At 28.1% G+C, this 17930-nt stretch overlaps 1 protein-coding gene across 3 annotated transcripts in view; it reads right to left on the bottom strand.

The window, feature by feature from the left end:
• LOC111036153 (potassium/sodium hyperpolarization-activated cyclic nucleotide-gated channel 2) overlaps positions 1 to 15180 on the bottom strand; it is a 45050-nt gene extending 29870 nt beyond the window's left edge. Inside the window, exon 1 of one of the 3 annotated variants that reach the window (XM_022318076.1) lies at positions 14669 to 15180. In XM_022318076.1, coding sequence (XP_022173768.1) covers positions 14669 to 14958 — 290 coding nt within the window. In that variant the 5' untranslated portion in view covers positions 14959 to 15180. The remainder of the gene's footprint in view (positions 1 to 14668) is intronic. The other 2 variants (XM_022318075.1, XM_022318074.1) reach the window with 2 other exon arrangements.
• Positions 15181 to 17930: the final 2750 nt, after the last annotated feature.

Genomic DNA, 17930 nt, shown 5'->3' with positions numbered 1-17930 from the left:
TGGGCCCCCATTTAAGAACCTATGATCTGAACGATAATTAATATACCTAAATAATATAATATTACTTCAATCAGAAATATGTCGAGAACTTACTAATACATAATATATATGTACATTTAGATGTCACTTATTTCTCGAGTTTGAAACATAATCATTCCTCTACTTTAATCACAATCATAATAATATTATGTAATATATAATTTAAAACTATTTAGTATTTACTTTATAATAACATGTCATGAGCAAAAATATGTATAAAGATTCACGAAATAAATGTACAAGTGTAATCAAAACAAAGCGCGAAGGTTCATCAAACACTAATCCAGACAAAAAAAAAAATAATCAAACCTCAGGCTTGAATATTTTATAAAACAACAAACTTCACTAATAATAAAAACGTACATAATTACATAATTTATTCAACATTTCTAATGATGTTTATGATACTCTATAAAAAATAAAAACTATCATATTATTTATAAAAGTAATTAATATATTACGTAAATATTTAAAATACGTTCGATTTTCTTAGGAATATCCAAACATGTTTATAAACGAGTATATTATAAAATTTTAAAAACATTTAAAAAACCAGCATACTTTCATTTTAATCATATAAAATGTCAAGTAGTTTAGGTTAGGTAAAAGGTGACATTTAAAATCGAAGACGTTATAAAATAGTCTCATTAGTGTAAAAAAAAGTCAAAGATACGAAAGTTATAAATAACATATTTCACCTTATTAAACGTATCAAGTACAAATATATTAATACTAATTCTATTGCGGTTCCGAGTTCATAACTACAATTTTCAATTATAAAAAGCAATAAATAGCACACTATGAAAGTCTTACAATAAAACTTTCTATAAATCCATTAGTGTGATCTTGTTCAAAACTAAAGGTAAAATGGACGTATAGCTATTAGTAGGTGTAGTATAAGTTTCAAAAAACAACCTTATCCGATTTCTTATCAAAATCATAATATCCTAAATTAAACTTTATTTTATTTAAGAAGGTTAACTTTTCTTACATGTACAAAATAGTTACATAAATGCAATGTCTTCTGAGAAAAATACATAAAACTCAAATGGCCGAGTAGTAATAAATTACTTTCTTAATAATTATTATAGTGCACGTTAAGTAGATTCTATCACAAAGAGGACGAATTGAATAAAAATAAGTTTTTACAAATCAAATGCATTACTAAGTATTCCTGCAGTGACGATGCCGTACAAATTATAATATATTTTCTAGAATGAATTTCAACGCATTAAGCTGAAATTAAAATGCATTTTTTAGTTGTACTTTAATGTAAAATTTCAACGAGAACATAGAAATTTAAAATTTAAAAATATTTTCTATTAAATTTTTCAATCAACCCCATAGTATTTAGCTATACGTATATAATATCTAACCTATAAGATTATAAAGCAATATTATCATACACTCCACTAATCTTATAAAATTGTCATTGTAAAAATATACTTTGTATTTAGACTAATAATTGAGTAAATGTGTGTGAATGTAGGTAAAAGCATTAATGCAAATGTCATTATGTGCATAAAACATACCAATAATATGCGTTAAAAGTTTCAAGTATCCACGAAAAATATTTTTAAATTACAACAAAATAACAGCAATTGTAGTTTTAAGCTTCAATATCCGATTGCTTCAAAATATTAATTTCAGATACACATAAAACATGTTTGTGAAATTACACTTAATTATTATTTTAATTCTAGAAATAACATTCCTGGGAACCTTGTATTAAATTGTCAAACCTTAAACGTGAATATAAGAAATTATCTTAGAAATAACAATATACCACAAGAGTCTGATTTATATTTTAAAATAATTAAGATTTTCCACGGAAACGTGATATCTTTGTAATATTATTAAGCCTAGGAATACCCACATTATAAAAAACCCGTTTTCTACAGGAGAGCACAGACTCGTGGATCTGGAGGGTGAGCATTAAAAATTAAGGCCCACTTGAATTTTGAAAGCAATTAGGTACAGACATAGCTTTACAATATTGTACCAATTATTTTAACAGTGAAAATGTATTAAAAACTCTTTCTATATAAAAATAAGTGCATACGTATTTTTACTAGGTTATGTATAAAACAATTCAAAAATTAACTATACAAAAAATTGGTAACATATAACTTTTTGAGGAATCATTCAAATTCAAGGTGAATGACTAGATCGGTCTAACCTATCTCGTTTTGATAGAAAAACAAAATTTTTGTTGTTTCGAATCATTTACAACTTTAATTGACGCTTAATTACCATTAGCTTTGGGCTTTTTATATTCGTTTTTTGTACATTTTATAGAAATAATTTTAAGTAAATCTTTAAAAACTAATTTATAATTTAGGTTATTCACACACAGAATACCACAAACGTAAAAATATCGAAAAGTAACAATATCTATTTGGGTCTTTATTTAAAATTCAAAGCTTTAATGGGAAAAAGGACTGGGGTCACCTGGGCATCCCCGCCACCCCCTGCGCTCATGCTCGTGTCTACTGGTCATATTGTTTTCTACCATCTACCGTAATACACTATATTATGGACGGAAGAAGGGTTTGTGGACTCGACCATCATCAATGGGACGAACGTGGAATCTGAAGTGCCAGTTGTGCTCGGCAAGTTAGAAATGCAGGGCACCTGGCACTTCGATGCAGCAGAGACTAAATTGTTACTAAGCGTCTATGGAACGGACCATGTTTAAGCGGTGCCCTTACATGACCGAAGGCATATTGTACAAACATCAGGCACGTTTAAATTTGTATTAAGTTAAGTGCCATTATTTCAATTATTGTTTCTATAAAATATAATACTGGAGTTCATGAAAACTAAATATTTTAATTTGTTCATTTTAAAAGTCAAAACTTCCACACAAATTATTTGTTTGAAAAAAGGTGGGCAAGTGAATATAAACCCCTCTGCAATACTGCAGGTGTCGTGTGAGTTGTTAACGTTAGGTACTTTAATTAAATTATATAATATCATCAATTTAATCATCAAATACGAAAAAAGATTCTGAGTGAAGATGGTATTATAATATTATATAATAATACATACTTAAATACCTACCTCAAAGCTGACCACGAATAATATTTTTAAACAACAACAAAATAACTGAAATTATTATAAAATAATAATTTGCAATTTAAAGATTAAAAGTTTGGAAAAAAATTTAAGCTTATAAAAAAAATGCGATTTCTGGCATAAATATTTTGGAGAAATTCGAAGTATCTAAGGATTTTGTTTTTGAGTTACTCATAAAAAAACGAAATCGATATTGTTGAATAAGTACTGGTTTTGCATACAAATTGTCGTTTTTTATATAACTGTTTTTTTCTCCCCAACCCCCCTCCCCTTCAAGTACTAACTAGTTACTAGGTCTAATTTTTGTCAGAAACCCCACCCAGAGTTTAAAATCAAAGGATTTCTACTGCTCTAACAATGAATGCTTAACAATAACAGACAGCAAAAAAAAAATCACATTATTATTAATTTTCAAATGAATATATTCATCACTTGTCCCAGATTCTAACATAATTCTAAACATGATGGTCATTAACCACGTAATATTATGATATTTCGACTTATAAGTAATAGATTTGTGTTCAATAGGATCAATTTTTTGTCATTAATTTAAAATACATAAGAATGATTATTGGTCTATCATTAAACCTAAAAGAAAGAATTAAGGGCATGGTCTTAGTTATATTGCACATTCAAATTAAAATTAATACCTCGTATGCACACCGTGGTAACACGAACAAGTATATATGTGAATAACTATATAAACTTCATATTGTTGTTAGTGTAAGTAAAATTTATTTATCTTTTAAAACAACCAAAAAGTATGTTTATGTTAAAAATTTAATGTTTTTATTATTAGATTTTTATTTAAAATTGTTGTATTTATTAATGCATTTTAGCTCTTTCTATAATCTATCGTTTGAACCATTCTAAGCATCTGTTATTTACAAAACAAACAAATATTATATAATTAGGATTTACACTGCAAACGTCATATTATTACAATACAAACAATGATGATTGAATACGTTTATACAGATTTATAGTTCTAAAATTCTATAGGGTCCGATAAATTATAGAGCTTAATAAAACATGGCTGATTAACAATTGAATTCAGAAAATGTTAATTCACTTAAAATTAAAATTGATATTTATCACCTATCAAAGTCACATTGTTAAAAGACAACTGAAAAACACACAAAATAAATTTTAATAATTGTACACTCAATAGTTACATAAATTCTTAGCTGAATATGATTTTATATAATAATTTACTATATTTATGTTAAAGTAGTTCATGCTCATCAATATTTTAGTTTACTGAAAATGTAAAGTTCAATGTACATTTTATTTAATCCCTACTTTTTGCAACATAAAACAACTGAAATACTTAAAAACTTGAAATAATAATACAATTACACAATAAAGTTATGACTTATAAGTTATATTATAGGAGGATGTGGGATTTAATATTAAACGCCACATAATTATTTCAGTATGATAATTTATTTTATTTTCATATTTTTTATTTAAATCTGTTATTTTTTTATACCCTTCCTTATCAAAAATTGTATACTTCTCCACGTTGCACACTATTTTCAAATTAATACAGCCATGTTTCAAATCACGGAGAAACAAAACATCGTTTCACTTTTTTTGTTTGTATTACACTTCATCACTGAATTTAAGTGTCTATACAAATTGCATTCCATCTATAATAAATCACACGTACATTACCATCGACTTAAATGCTTTAAAAAAAATTGCCTTATATTTTTTCTTATGTGATTATTTCATTATATTTTAAGTATTACAAATTACATTTTTATATGATATTTAAATATTGTGGGTACATCACCAATCATCAACTATAAAAAAGCCACTTCAACCATTAAACACAACTTTTGATTTTTAAAAAGCACATCATGTGTTTTATTTAAATTTAAAATTAAATATAGGTATATATTTTATACCGCGAAATATAATATATTTATTTATAATTTCAGACAACTGGGCTATTAGCTTTTACAATATATAAAGATTTAGTTTGCTCTGAATTGTTATTATTTTTTTTTACATAATATACTCAAGTTATCTTAAATCCAAATAAATATAAAAATAGTTATCTAATTCTTCAAATTGACACGATTTTTATAAACTATTAATATAAACTATAAATACTATTAATATTAACTTAAGCTAAATATTTTTATATAATTTTATTGTGTTTAATGAAATGTAATTATTTTTTGGAGAATATGAAATAAATAATACTAAAATTAGTGTATTACATTTAACACAGTCACTTTTATAAACAAAGTGTCAAAAAATGTAAATGTTCCATTTATCTTGGAGAAAAATTTCATGTATACGATTATTTTATCAAAACTGACAAACAGAAAAAAAATAAAAATGAATAAATGATATTTTTTCGTGTAACTAGTCTTCTATGTTTATATTAAGACATCATTACAACTGAAATTGTAAATAAACTATACTTTGATGAGGGGTAAACAATATTCGTAAGTTAGGTAAATTATAAGTTTTATATTTTAATTAAATTGTTATTGAGTTTTGAATAATTTGAACTACATTTTTTATCTGTAATAACATAGTAAGTGATTACTAAACCTTTAAAGTTTTGAAAAATTAAAATTCCATTAGTTCACGCCTACTAATAAAATTAAGCAAAACTCATCCCTATAAAAGCTTAATGACACAAAGTAATTACATTCACGATCAACTGATTAATCGAGTATAGGACATTTTTTTTCTAGCTCGATTCATTAAACTTTTTGAAAAACATTATTTTATATATTGAAAAGAAAATCTATTCCGTACTAGAAAAAAAATAATAGTTTCCACACAAATTAATTTATTATTGAGTAATGAGTAATATAATTTAAGCTTTGAAAGAATTAATAATATTATCATCATATTATGATGATGTACCAATATACGAAATCAGAATCAATTAAGCTACTTATTTTAATCTAATTTTCTTCGATAACATAAAAAAAACAACTGTACAGTGCTCACATATTTCTATAGTTATTAAAGTTCGTTTGATAATTTATTTCGAATTTCACAGAAAATTAGTATATATGTACTTACAAATCGTTACATCGAGAAAATAATAAACGTGCAAATTTCAGATATACTACCATTTAATTCTAGTGTTGTAAATAATATAATATTAACAATTCCATTTAATGATAATGATAATAACGGCCATTGTGTATATAATTACTTAAATTAGTATAACAGTAAAGTACACTTATATTAAAATGTATTTAATGCATTTTCGAATAATATGAAAAAAAAAATATAAATCTATACATTCGTTCGAATAAAAAGAAAGACATTTTACATTTTCTGAGTAGAGTTCATAAATGCATACTAAGCATAACAATTAATATCTATTCAAAGTAAATAGTAGGCATCGCATTGCTTTACAAATCACGGAAACTAGAAAATTCGTAGGTGCACGAGTATAAATAATTGATTTTTGAAAACAAAATATAATGGTACACTTAGAAATAAACTAATATGATCAAATATTTAATATAAAAAATATACAAATCTGTATTAATATATTCGTTTGAGTAAAAGAACAATTCGTTCGAAAGACATTTTACATTTTCGGGGTGACGTCATAAATGCATATTAAGAGTAACAATTCATATCGAAGCAAAGTAAATCGTGTGCATTGCTTTGCAAATCACGTAAACTGGAAAATTAATAATAGGTGCACGAGTAGGTATCAATAGGTAATTGGTTTAAAAACAAAATAAAAAACAATAGGTTTACGGTTGACAACCATTCTTTAATAAAAAAATAAATGTCATACCACAATGTATTTAATATGTAATATTATTACAATAAATATTTGGAATTCACATCATTTCGAAAATAAACTGAACGCAGACGATGTAAATTCATATTATCATATATTATTATTATTGTATATACTGCTCTCGTTAAAAAGTATAATAACTAACCGTATATTACATTAATAAAATGTATTATAGTGAGCTTGTATTTATATGCAAATATAAATGCGTTTAATATGCATCTCGCTTCTTAAGCACCAATAATTTATAAAATTGTTATTAGAAAATACTGGTCGTAAAAAAGATATTAGGTGTAGATTATAGACGACTTTCTCATCAATTTTGTATTTCAAACCAATTTAACTCATTTACATGGACTACCGATATAATAAGAATTTAATTGTTCGTGTTTTGTTGAGTTGTCGTTAAATTACTTTTATTTTATTATTACTAGGTACCTGTATATTGTGTATGTATGGAAAAAAAATTATAATTTGTTTTTTCGACATTCACAAACAAATAACCCACTGTACTGCAATTAACTGTATAGGTACTGTAAACTTAGAATTGGAGTTAATCCGAGTTATACATATATTATATTTATGTCTGTTCCGTAGTTTTATAATGCATAACAACAATAATATTATGAACAAATATTTTTTTTCCTCTTTAATAAAAAATATCGAACTCAAATTATTTTACATATTATTCTTCAAACTCTTATACAATTCTATACTAATAATGCATTAATATGTATAATGTATATTATATACCTTAATTTATTCTAAACCACTTCAGGACTCAGTTTAATGGAAACCTTTTTTTCCCGTTGGTTTTTGTTGATTGCGTAGGGGATAATCACAAATAAATAATGTTTTCAATTTTATAAAGAAAAAAAACAACAAATGGTGTTTTTAAAAAAAAAAGTTGAAGTTAAAAAAACATAAGACCCAGAAATATATAGGTATAATATATATACTTCTATATTTCCACGTACGTTTATAACTAGATATAGGTCTGTTATCCGACCTAAATCAAGATGCGTTCACAGTGACTGTCCTTGAGAACACTTTGTTATGGTTCACCGTGTTCTCGTATGATATATATAGTATTAAAGTGTCCCCACATATCAAACCGAATAGGATACAAACCCTAAAATCCATTACAAGACCTGAACATACCGTACTACCGCCGTAATATGTATACCTGGTATTCTAAGGGGTCTAATAAACGAGGTGTGGCACGTTTGTCGGTTGTTAGTTTTCAAAACGGTATAATATTTCTATAATGAAATTTGGAAAAATATTCTAATATAATATTATTTATACTTAATAGTCTATTTGTAGGTACTTTTAAATGGGACAAATCAATTGATCCATAATTTATACAACATTGAACCCGTAAACTGACACTTTTATGACTCATTTATTTCGATACTTTCCAAAAATAATTCATTAATATTTTTCAATATAAATGGTCGGTGCGGGATTAGCACTGACCACGCATTAAAACAATTAAAAACATCCAAATGGGTATTTGTGATTTTATTCAATTCTAAAAACAGAGTAATTTTTTGGTTCCATTCAATCCCTAAAGCGATTTTCAATATATAATTTCGAAATTCAGTCGATTTAACCTACCCTGGCCATAGTTTTAACAAAGTACAAAAATACAAATAAAAAATACATATTTTGTTTTCCATTAATCATCCATATTATTTGGACATTGGTTTTATGGAATTTCAATGCAAGACATACTAACAATAAGGTTCTATAAGATATCGCAAAGCCGACAGGTTCGAGATTCTTTGGAGAATATGTGAAATTAAGAATCAGAAAATATTAAACTTTTAGCAAATAATGTATCTAATAAAACTGCAATTTTAACAAATTTAACCAAAAACAACGAAAAAAATCAAGAAAAATATGTGTTGAACAATCATCTGATTCGAATATTCCTAAATATCAAAAACATGAATTTGAGTAAAAACAACAAATTATGAATACCCACCTTAATTTAATAAATATTTTGACATAATATAATAATACCATATATTTATTATTATTAATTACAATATTATTTTGTATAACATGCAGGCCCGGTAAGTTGCTGGAAGGTCACAAAAATGTATCATTATTATGACAACAATACTGCTAATCGTCGCATAATTACACAGACAAAATAAATTTAAAAGATTTTTTGACCTGATAGGTATATGTTCTAAGATTTGATGCATACAATTCTCATTTCTGTCAATATTTATCTGTTTAAATTAATTGTTATATTTAGTAATAATTAATATATATCGATTACTATTATAGTACCTAACCAATATAATAATATATATAGACAGTTACAAGGCTGTAGGTGTATAGCTATGTATGTGGTGGTTTAGGGATTCAACTTCAAAACAAAGGTATATCGTACTACATTGAAATAAAATAAACATCTTTAAACATTTTAATTTTGACAATCATACTATGGTATAATAATATTAACACAATTATTTACATAACTAAAATATTTTAATTGGGTAATTTAAAACATGCAGCTTCACACAGAAAAAAATTGACTTTAGTTATTACTGAATGCATTATATATATGTATAATACTTACTTATTATTATACATTATTACGTTGCTGCGATTAATAGCTTAGTGTCAAGTAGAAAACATCAAGTTAAATTCTCTATTTGGTGTTTATGGTTAGACATTTATAATGAATATGGGACGAATATTAAGTGTAAAAAAAAATGTTTCCTCCCCCGAGTGTGAATAATCTATATCTTATTAGCAATTATGATATTAATTATGAATATAATCATACAATTCACACAGTGGATTACCTATTTTATACTCAAATTAAATTACAAACTTCATTTATTTACAATTATTAGTAATTTTTTTCCTTTTTTTCTATTCCTATGGTTCTATAAAAATGTATTTATTTGAAAAATCTAAACAGACCCAAAACAATAATCAACATTATTATTTTAATGCATCGACTTAATATCCAAGAGGGATGGTAAAATAATTGGACAAACGTTCAATTACATTAAAAAAACGAAATATTCGATAAATGTAAAGAAGATAATATTGAAAAATATAAAATATTACGCTCTATTCGTATATTATGGGTTTGACGTGTATTATGTACACTTAACCCATAATGCACATGTCTATAATATAATCATTTTTGTAACGTAATTGAATATTTGCTATAAATATTCAATTTCGTTCTATAATATTAATTTTCCATTATCCTACCGTACAGCTATTACCTACCATAATAATTTTGCTGTGAGTATACATACATTAGTTAGGTATATAATACTAAAATTATATTAAATTTGAAATGTCATATGCATCGACATATCGTCATCGACCGTCTGACATATTATAAGTGCTATTACGAACTAGTAGATGGGTAGGTATTTACTTACAATAATATGCCTGCTGGAAGTGTGCATTGTTGTATATCGTACAAGACTCAGTGGCATTTGAGGAACATTATGTTTCCATTTAAAAACGCTTCAGTGGAAATATTAATTATAAATAAGCCATACGGTGTGCAGGAGGGATGGAGCTGCAGTGGTCGATCACCCCCCCCCCCGTCGAATCACCCTCGAAACCCCGTGTGTATCCTGGATTACAAGCTTCGCGCCAATATGCCACAAAACAGACATGAAATTAAATATTATATCAGTCTATATATATATAAGTATCAAGGCTGATACACACCATCGCGACGTTTTAATGTAAAATGTGGGTTGAGAACAGAACAACAACTTTTTTTTTGAAACTTAAAATGTTACATTTCATTCCCGAACATTAGGAACTGAACAAATAAGTTTAATACGTTTATGTTGAGTATAACCTTAACAAGAATAATATCGTATTATTTGTTCGCTGGCATAAACGTACAAAGAACAAAAACATATTATGTATATTAGTTCGAGAGCACAAACGTACAAAGGACAACATGATGTTTATTTGTTTACGAGCAAAAGCACATAAATAAGAAATACACATTATTTGTTAATTGTTCACAAACCTTAACATACAACAATGAAATTAGTAGTAAATAATTGTAATTAAGAAAATTAATTAATTTTATATGAAGCAAAAATATTATATATTTAATACAATAAATCGAAATAATTAATAAGACACAGCTACTCGTATATAGGTAACCTACTACCTATACCGAAATTAAGCTACCTACTAAAAATTACGACTGAGACATTCAAATACCAATGTGTTCAAACATTGAATATTATCTAAAGTATTAAATATATTCTTTGTCATATTAATACAATATAAACTAATAATTTAATATAATTTTGGTTTATTCCCTAACAAAAAAAAAATTCAACAGATTATTTAAAAAGTGATATTGCGTATCAAATACTCTTATAGCTGCATGCCTGCATATGTATCGTGTCTTGCATAAAATTTAATTGCAACATTATTTATATTGCATTTGACTCAGTCAAACAATTCTCTACGTGTATCTATAATATACTAGTGGGTTATAACTTATGAGTCATGAACAACTAACTATTATAGTATACCAACATTCATAATTAAGTCCGGAAACTTATACATCGACGGGGAAAATATTAATATTATGAACCAGTTTTTGATCCTTCAAGCCTAGTGGTAATGAATTATGATCAACCATGATTGTAATATTCAAGAATTTGAAAATATCATGGTGTTTGAATACACTGAAAAACTTCAAAAATCAAAATTTGAGTAAAATATTCAGTACCTAGTAATAAAAAACATGGGGGTGAGAATGCTTGGTGAATCACCCTGCATATACCATGTAAATATATTATTGTCCGATTTCAGTTGTATAATACGTCTGGCTTTGTAAAATACCACGCACGCATAATATACACTACGCCGGTGAAATATTATGCAGTCGGTTGAATAAATTTAATGTTTATAACAAACAAAATTACGACTCCTAATGCAGAGCCTAACGCATAGCAAGCGTACTATAATACTATATTCTGTATATTGTGTTGATGAGATTGAGCGGATTGGTGTTATGTAATGTGGGTGGGGGAGGGTTAGATGAACCGGTCTTCTGTTCGACCCTCTCCCCTGCATAGGCTTATATACAACAGTGAATAAGACCAGAAACCAAACTAATAATAATAATAATAATAATAAATATAAAGTAATAAATCTTAATAATAAGAGACTTTTGAACGAGAGAATTCAACTCAGAGTTTTTGTAATATTTTTCCCAATTGTATAACAGAAAAAATGTAACGTGACACAAAACATTTTGTATAGAAGGATTTAGATGAAAACAATTTAGAATATATTTTCATCTCGCCGGGTTTAAATAAATAAAACGGTTATTCAGCGGGGTACCTAACCTAAGCTTCTGCAGGTATCCAAACAATTGTTTTTTAAACACGACATCGGTGACTTTGATTGTTAGAGCCAGATTTATTTTATTACATAATGCGCCAACATATTATTCGAACCTTTCGCCGGCCTTATAAGCATCTGCCGCCCGCTTTTCCTACACTTTTCGTCAACAAATATTCTGTGATATTTTTCAAATATTTGGAAGAAAAAAATAATTGTGCTTATATAGTTCAGCGTAATATTTTTAAGATCCATTATCTGGAGAACAATTGTGTTTGTAGTTTGTATTATTTATTATAATAACTACCTTAAATCTAAAAAGTGTACAAGTCCTGATATCTACACAATATTGCACTGCTATGCTTACAAACACACTAGACGATTATAATGATTATTAACATACCTGAACACCTAATATCTATTATAACAGAATAACATTCTAATAATACTATAATAATCACGATAGTGATCAAAAAATAAATTATATTATAATACCTAAATATGTTATATTTGTATCAATAACGCAATAAAATAATTAGGTGTATTTAATATAATATAAGTATTGAAATCATTTATAATGAAGAAATATCACCAAGCTATACAATTTTTTTTAAAACATGAAAGAACATAAACAAAAAAATGAAAAAATAGTGGTTGCTATAATCTTTGGTGGGTATGCTTAATAATAATATTTATACACGAAGTGGGCCGTGACGCTCGTAATTGATAATAATAACTAGGTAGACACTTATATTGTACGTATACGTTAAATATAAATTAAGTTTTTATAGTTTGTTAATTACTATAATTTATTGTAACCACATCTGCGGATTACGATTGCCATACAAAAAAATTCGGAACATAATATTATAACTTAAATAAATGTATATTTACTACTTATTTCCGATTCAATATTTCATAGTAACATTATTGATTATTATTGTAGTTTACACTGCATGCTTTACGTATGAATCAATGAATATTTTTAATACCATTGAGATTTCCAATTCAAAAATAAAGTAGTTAAAGAGTACACATTTTAATAAATTCAAATATATTATATATTCTTTCATAATATTTTATGCTGAATTTAATTAACATATTTATATTTTGAACACAACTAAAATAAACTATAATAAATTTAATCAATGCAAATTGTGTGTACAAGTACGTATGTAGGTAAAATAATATAAATATTTGTATAATATTATTACATTTTAACGTATTTAATATGAGCACATAAGAAGGAATGTTTACTTTTCCACAACATAAATTATATTATAAAAACACACCGTATAATATTATAATGCATAATACACAATTATACATGTAATGATGATCAATTATCAAGTTTAAATCATTATTACACACACCTATCAAAAAAAAATGTACATGTTTACACTTTCCTGTTTTTAGGTTTCCAAGACAACGAGTGGGACAATTAGTTTTACAGTTATGTGTATTTTTTTCGAGATTTCACATTGCAATATTATTCTATGATAGGTACCTTTGAGTACATTTAAAAACTCAGTTTCGTAAAGCAACTCTCTCGATTGAAAATCACACATATAGATTACATTTTAGACGAGACGATGTGACCAGTGTAAAAACCCGTAAAATTTAAAGAGAACAAATATTTATCATTTTAGTGTATAGAACTGAAGACCGAGGTTTGCTGGCATCAGATTTTAAATTTCTTACACATTTAAAGACACCCTAACTGCAGGTGGCCAATCCGACTTTGTTGAAACATCCTTTTATATACGGGTCAAAACCGGTTACGAAACAAGTGATATTTCTCAAAAAAAAAGTTTTTGTCAAATGACTAGAGAAACGTTAACAAGAGCATCTGCCATTGACGATGCGTAAAATTCAAAATAGAGGTGCGCAAACCTGTAGTCGTTTTCTCCTATAACATTACAGCGATCTCGGGTGGACGGAAAACAGAATAGGACAAACCCCTTAATTGTATAGTACAATTCAAAAATAGTTATTTCGCGGTTGGCGTAAAACCAATTATATAATATTTAATTTTATGGTGAAGTACCTCTAATATGGTTAATATATTGTTGTATTATAATACTATAATGTTATTGAGACTGGAAAGCGTGAGTTTGTGCTTGGTACGTTTTTTCGGCGCTCGAGCACCCCTAATATGATCAGGTAAACATCAAATCCAGGCCCGGATAAAACCAGTTCGGTACCGAGCTCAACTCGGTGGGCCTGACACCTGACTACATTTTAATAGGTAAATCAATGAGTTATAAAATTAATGGTCTAACCCATTTCAACGGGTTTAAGGCTGGTAAACGTTCTAAAATCCGCCAAAAGCCTTAAGAGGACCGCCACTGCGATTACCCTTAACCTGTTCTAGCAGCTGTGTGTTACCTGAACTTAGAACAGGGGTGGATGATCCAGGCACCCAGGAGTCGTTGCCTGAGCCGTTCCTTGAGCACGGCCTTCTCACTGCCGTAAATCTTCATCGACAACCGGTTCATGGACGGTTCGAAGACTGTCCGCAATCCGGACAAGACGGTGGTCCGGGGCTGCTTGGGTGAGGATTTTTCATCGTCAGCCAGGCCATTCGTCGCCGTGACAGTTACAGCGGCGGCGGTGCGGGTGCCATCGGAGTAACCCGCGTATTCCGGAAAACCCGGATAAGCTGCGGCGACGCTCATGCCGCCACCGGTTGCAGTAGTGGCCACTGTGACGGTGGTTGGTGAACGTGGTGACGCAGTGTTGGATGTGTTTGTGATACAACGGCGGTGACGAAAAATTGGTGATGTTGTGACGAGCGCGTTACACAAAAACGACGCACGAGAGGCGAGCGCGCACGACTACGAGTACGTTACAAGCGCAACGGACACGCGCGTTCGCAGTACACTGCTGCTGTCCGTTCGGCTACCGGTTCGGCGGTTCTTCCTAATCGTTATCTGTACCGCTGTTCCACTCCCCCCGGCTACCACCACCACTACCATTGGTACCGCCCGTCACCGACGACGAACCGGTTACCGCCGACCCTTAACCCACTACAATAATATTGTATCAGATACGATAATGTCATATTTTAATAATATTATTATTATTATTACGAGCGCGAGCGATAAAACCATTGTCGCCCACGCTGGACACTCGGGGGCGGCATGCTCCCCTGGACGAAGCTCATCGCTAGTGCCCGAAGAATTTTATTATTACTATTATTTATATTATGCACTAATACTCTTAGTAAAAATGATAATATAAATAATTATTAAAATCGAATTCGCGATCCGTATGACGTATTGACTATACCGTCGTCTAGCTAGTACGACTTTACACAGTGGCGGATTCTGTAGCATTGGGATAACTGTACGTGTTGGTCCACTAAATTAAAGAGAAGTCACTTTAAAGTTAAAAACAACATAGATTTGGTTTATTCAAATGATTAAACTGTTATTTATGATCCTATTTACATACAAAAATTTACATTTTTATTACTAACAACTAAAAATGTACATAAGTATCAGATATATATCTAATGAACAATTAATACAAAATACTTCGTCTTATTTGTGTATCTCGGTTTTATTGTACCCTAGTTTAGATATAAAAGCTCTAAAAGCTCTTGGTATATTTCCTCACGTGGTGAAAACTACAACTCTCTAAAATGTCTTGATATCTCCAAGAACAATTTATGACATTTTCCTAAAAATCGATCGAATTGTTTTGAGTCTATAGGCCACTAACATATAGATGAATCGTTTTTTAAATAAACTCACATATTTGTTTTAAGATATAATTTGTAAATCCTAATACTTAAGAGTCAACTCGTTCGAATGTTCGATTATATAATATAATACAAAGGTTTTCAGTGTTATTATGTAGAAAAAAACTACTGGACCGATTTTCTGAATGTTTGTACAATTATTCCTGATTTCCTGAAAAGATCAATGATAGTTTCCATACCAATTTGAACCCCCCCTATGACCCTACCTAAATAAAGTTAATAGATAAGACAAAATTTTAATTCATTTTTTATTTAAATGGTTTCCATTGGTTATGTATTGTATTATATTTTGCAATTTAGGCTAATATTAGAGTTATTTTGTAGAAATTTGTAGAAAAAATATACGAGTATATTTTTAACCAATAATTAAAATTAATTTTCAATTGAATAGTGAACAGTGAAGATAGCCTATATAAGTACTCTATTATTTTAAGGTTCTAAAAAATTAAAAAGCCTATTTCATCAATTTCGGGTTAGATGATCTGCTGACCGGGCTCCTCCCATCATAATATAACCACACCTAAATTTGCTTTATAAATTATTTAAGTCGTACCTCGAGTAATCATAAGTTTGAAAATTATCAAAATATGATAATACTATAATATATCAGTTGGTTTAATAGATAGGTATAATAATTCAATTGTGTATGGAATTTTTTTTAAGTTTCTATATTTCAAAATGGAAAATTATGTAAGTATGATGTGTTGGTAATAATGAAAAATGTTCCAGTTATGCAAAAACATTTCGCCTGATCGGAATAATTATCGATTTGAATTCATATGTGTTGTAAATTGTCACTAGTAATTATTCTCTGACCAGATTGTTTAATATTTTAATCCTGTTGCATCTTATATTTCTACTTTCCGGCATATTGTATGAGTAGTCAATTTCCAAATAAAAATGTATAGTAAATAATAATACAAAACAAATTAACAAATATGAATAACACTAGTGATTTGGCGCCAACATTTGGAATGAGAAAGATTATCAAATGTATGTAGTTGTAGACTTGTAGTGCCTCCACAAAGAAAATATTGTGCTATTTATCTATACACTTGGCATATTGCTTATACATAAAGAACATATACAACATTTCAAACAGAGAAAGCTATACCATTCTCCAAATTAGATTTAGAAATAATCCTATACATTCATACAATAGCTGCATATTTATGCAAAAACGATTGGTAAAAATAAAAATGTAAAATTCAGCTGCAGTATAGGACGCTAGATAACTGAACCCGATATTCACGTAAATAATGTAATAATACTCTATGCATATAAAAATAACGTTTTCAAAGAGTTGAATTTTCTGATGAGTCAAAATGAGTTTCAGCAAATAGTTTAGAAATTAAATGAGCTGGTTACGTATGTACGTTACCTAATTGTTCATTGTTGTAGTATATCAAACTTATATAAGATAAGTATAAGTAAGCAAATGGTATTTTTCACCGACAATCATCAGGTTTCTTCCCTAGTCATCATAAAATGATTTTATTCAAGTTTTAAAGGTACAAATGTTTTAATACATAACAAAAATAGCTAAACTAGTATAATAATAAATTACATCTTAAAAAAAAAAAATTGAAGTTAACTCATGTAGGTAATGCCTGGACTTTAGAGTATACCAGTATTGAATAGTTGATATAAAAATAAGAAGGTTTAATTAATAATAAATTGAAAATTCACTCGACTATCTCCACAGTATTATCATTGATAATTAAAATACATGAGTATTGACAGTTTTGCAAGGTATATTTTTAGTTCAAGAGTCAAGACTACTATTCTAAAAAAAATAGTATTGACATTACTATAACTAGTCAGATATTTCCAAGATTTCAATGAAGACCCATATTATATTAATATATCATGATAACTTGTCAA

Source organism: Myzus persicae, unplaced genomic scaffold (assembly GCF_001856785.1).
Source record: "Myzus persicae strain clone G006 unplaced genomic scaffold, MPER_G0061.0, whole genome shotgun sequence".
In the NCBI taxonomy this organism is placed as follows: domain Eukaryota; kingdom Metazoa; phylum Arthropoda; class Insecta; order Hemiptera; family Aphididae; genus Myzus; species Myzus persicae.
Note: the sequence above shows the minus strand (reverse complement) of the source record. Positions and strands in the feature narration are given on the sequence as shown.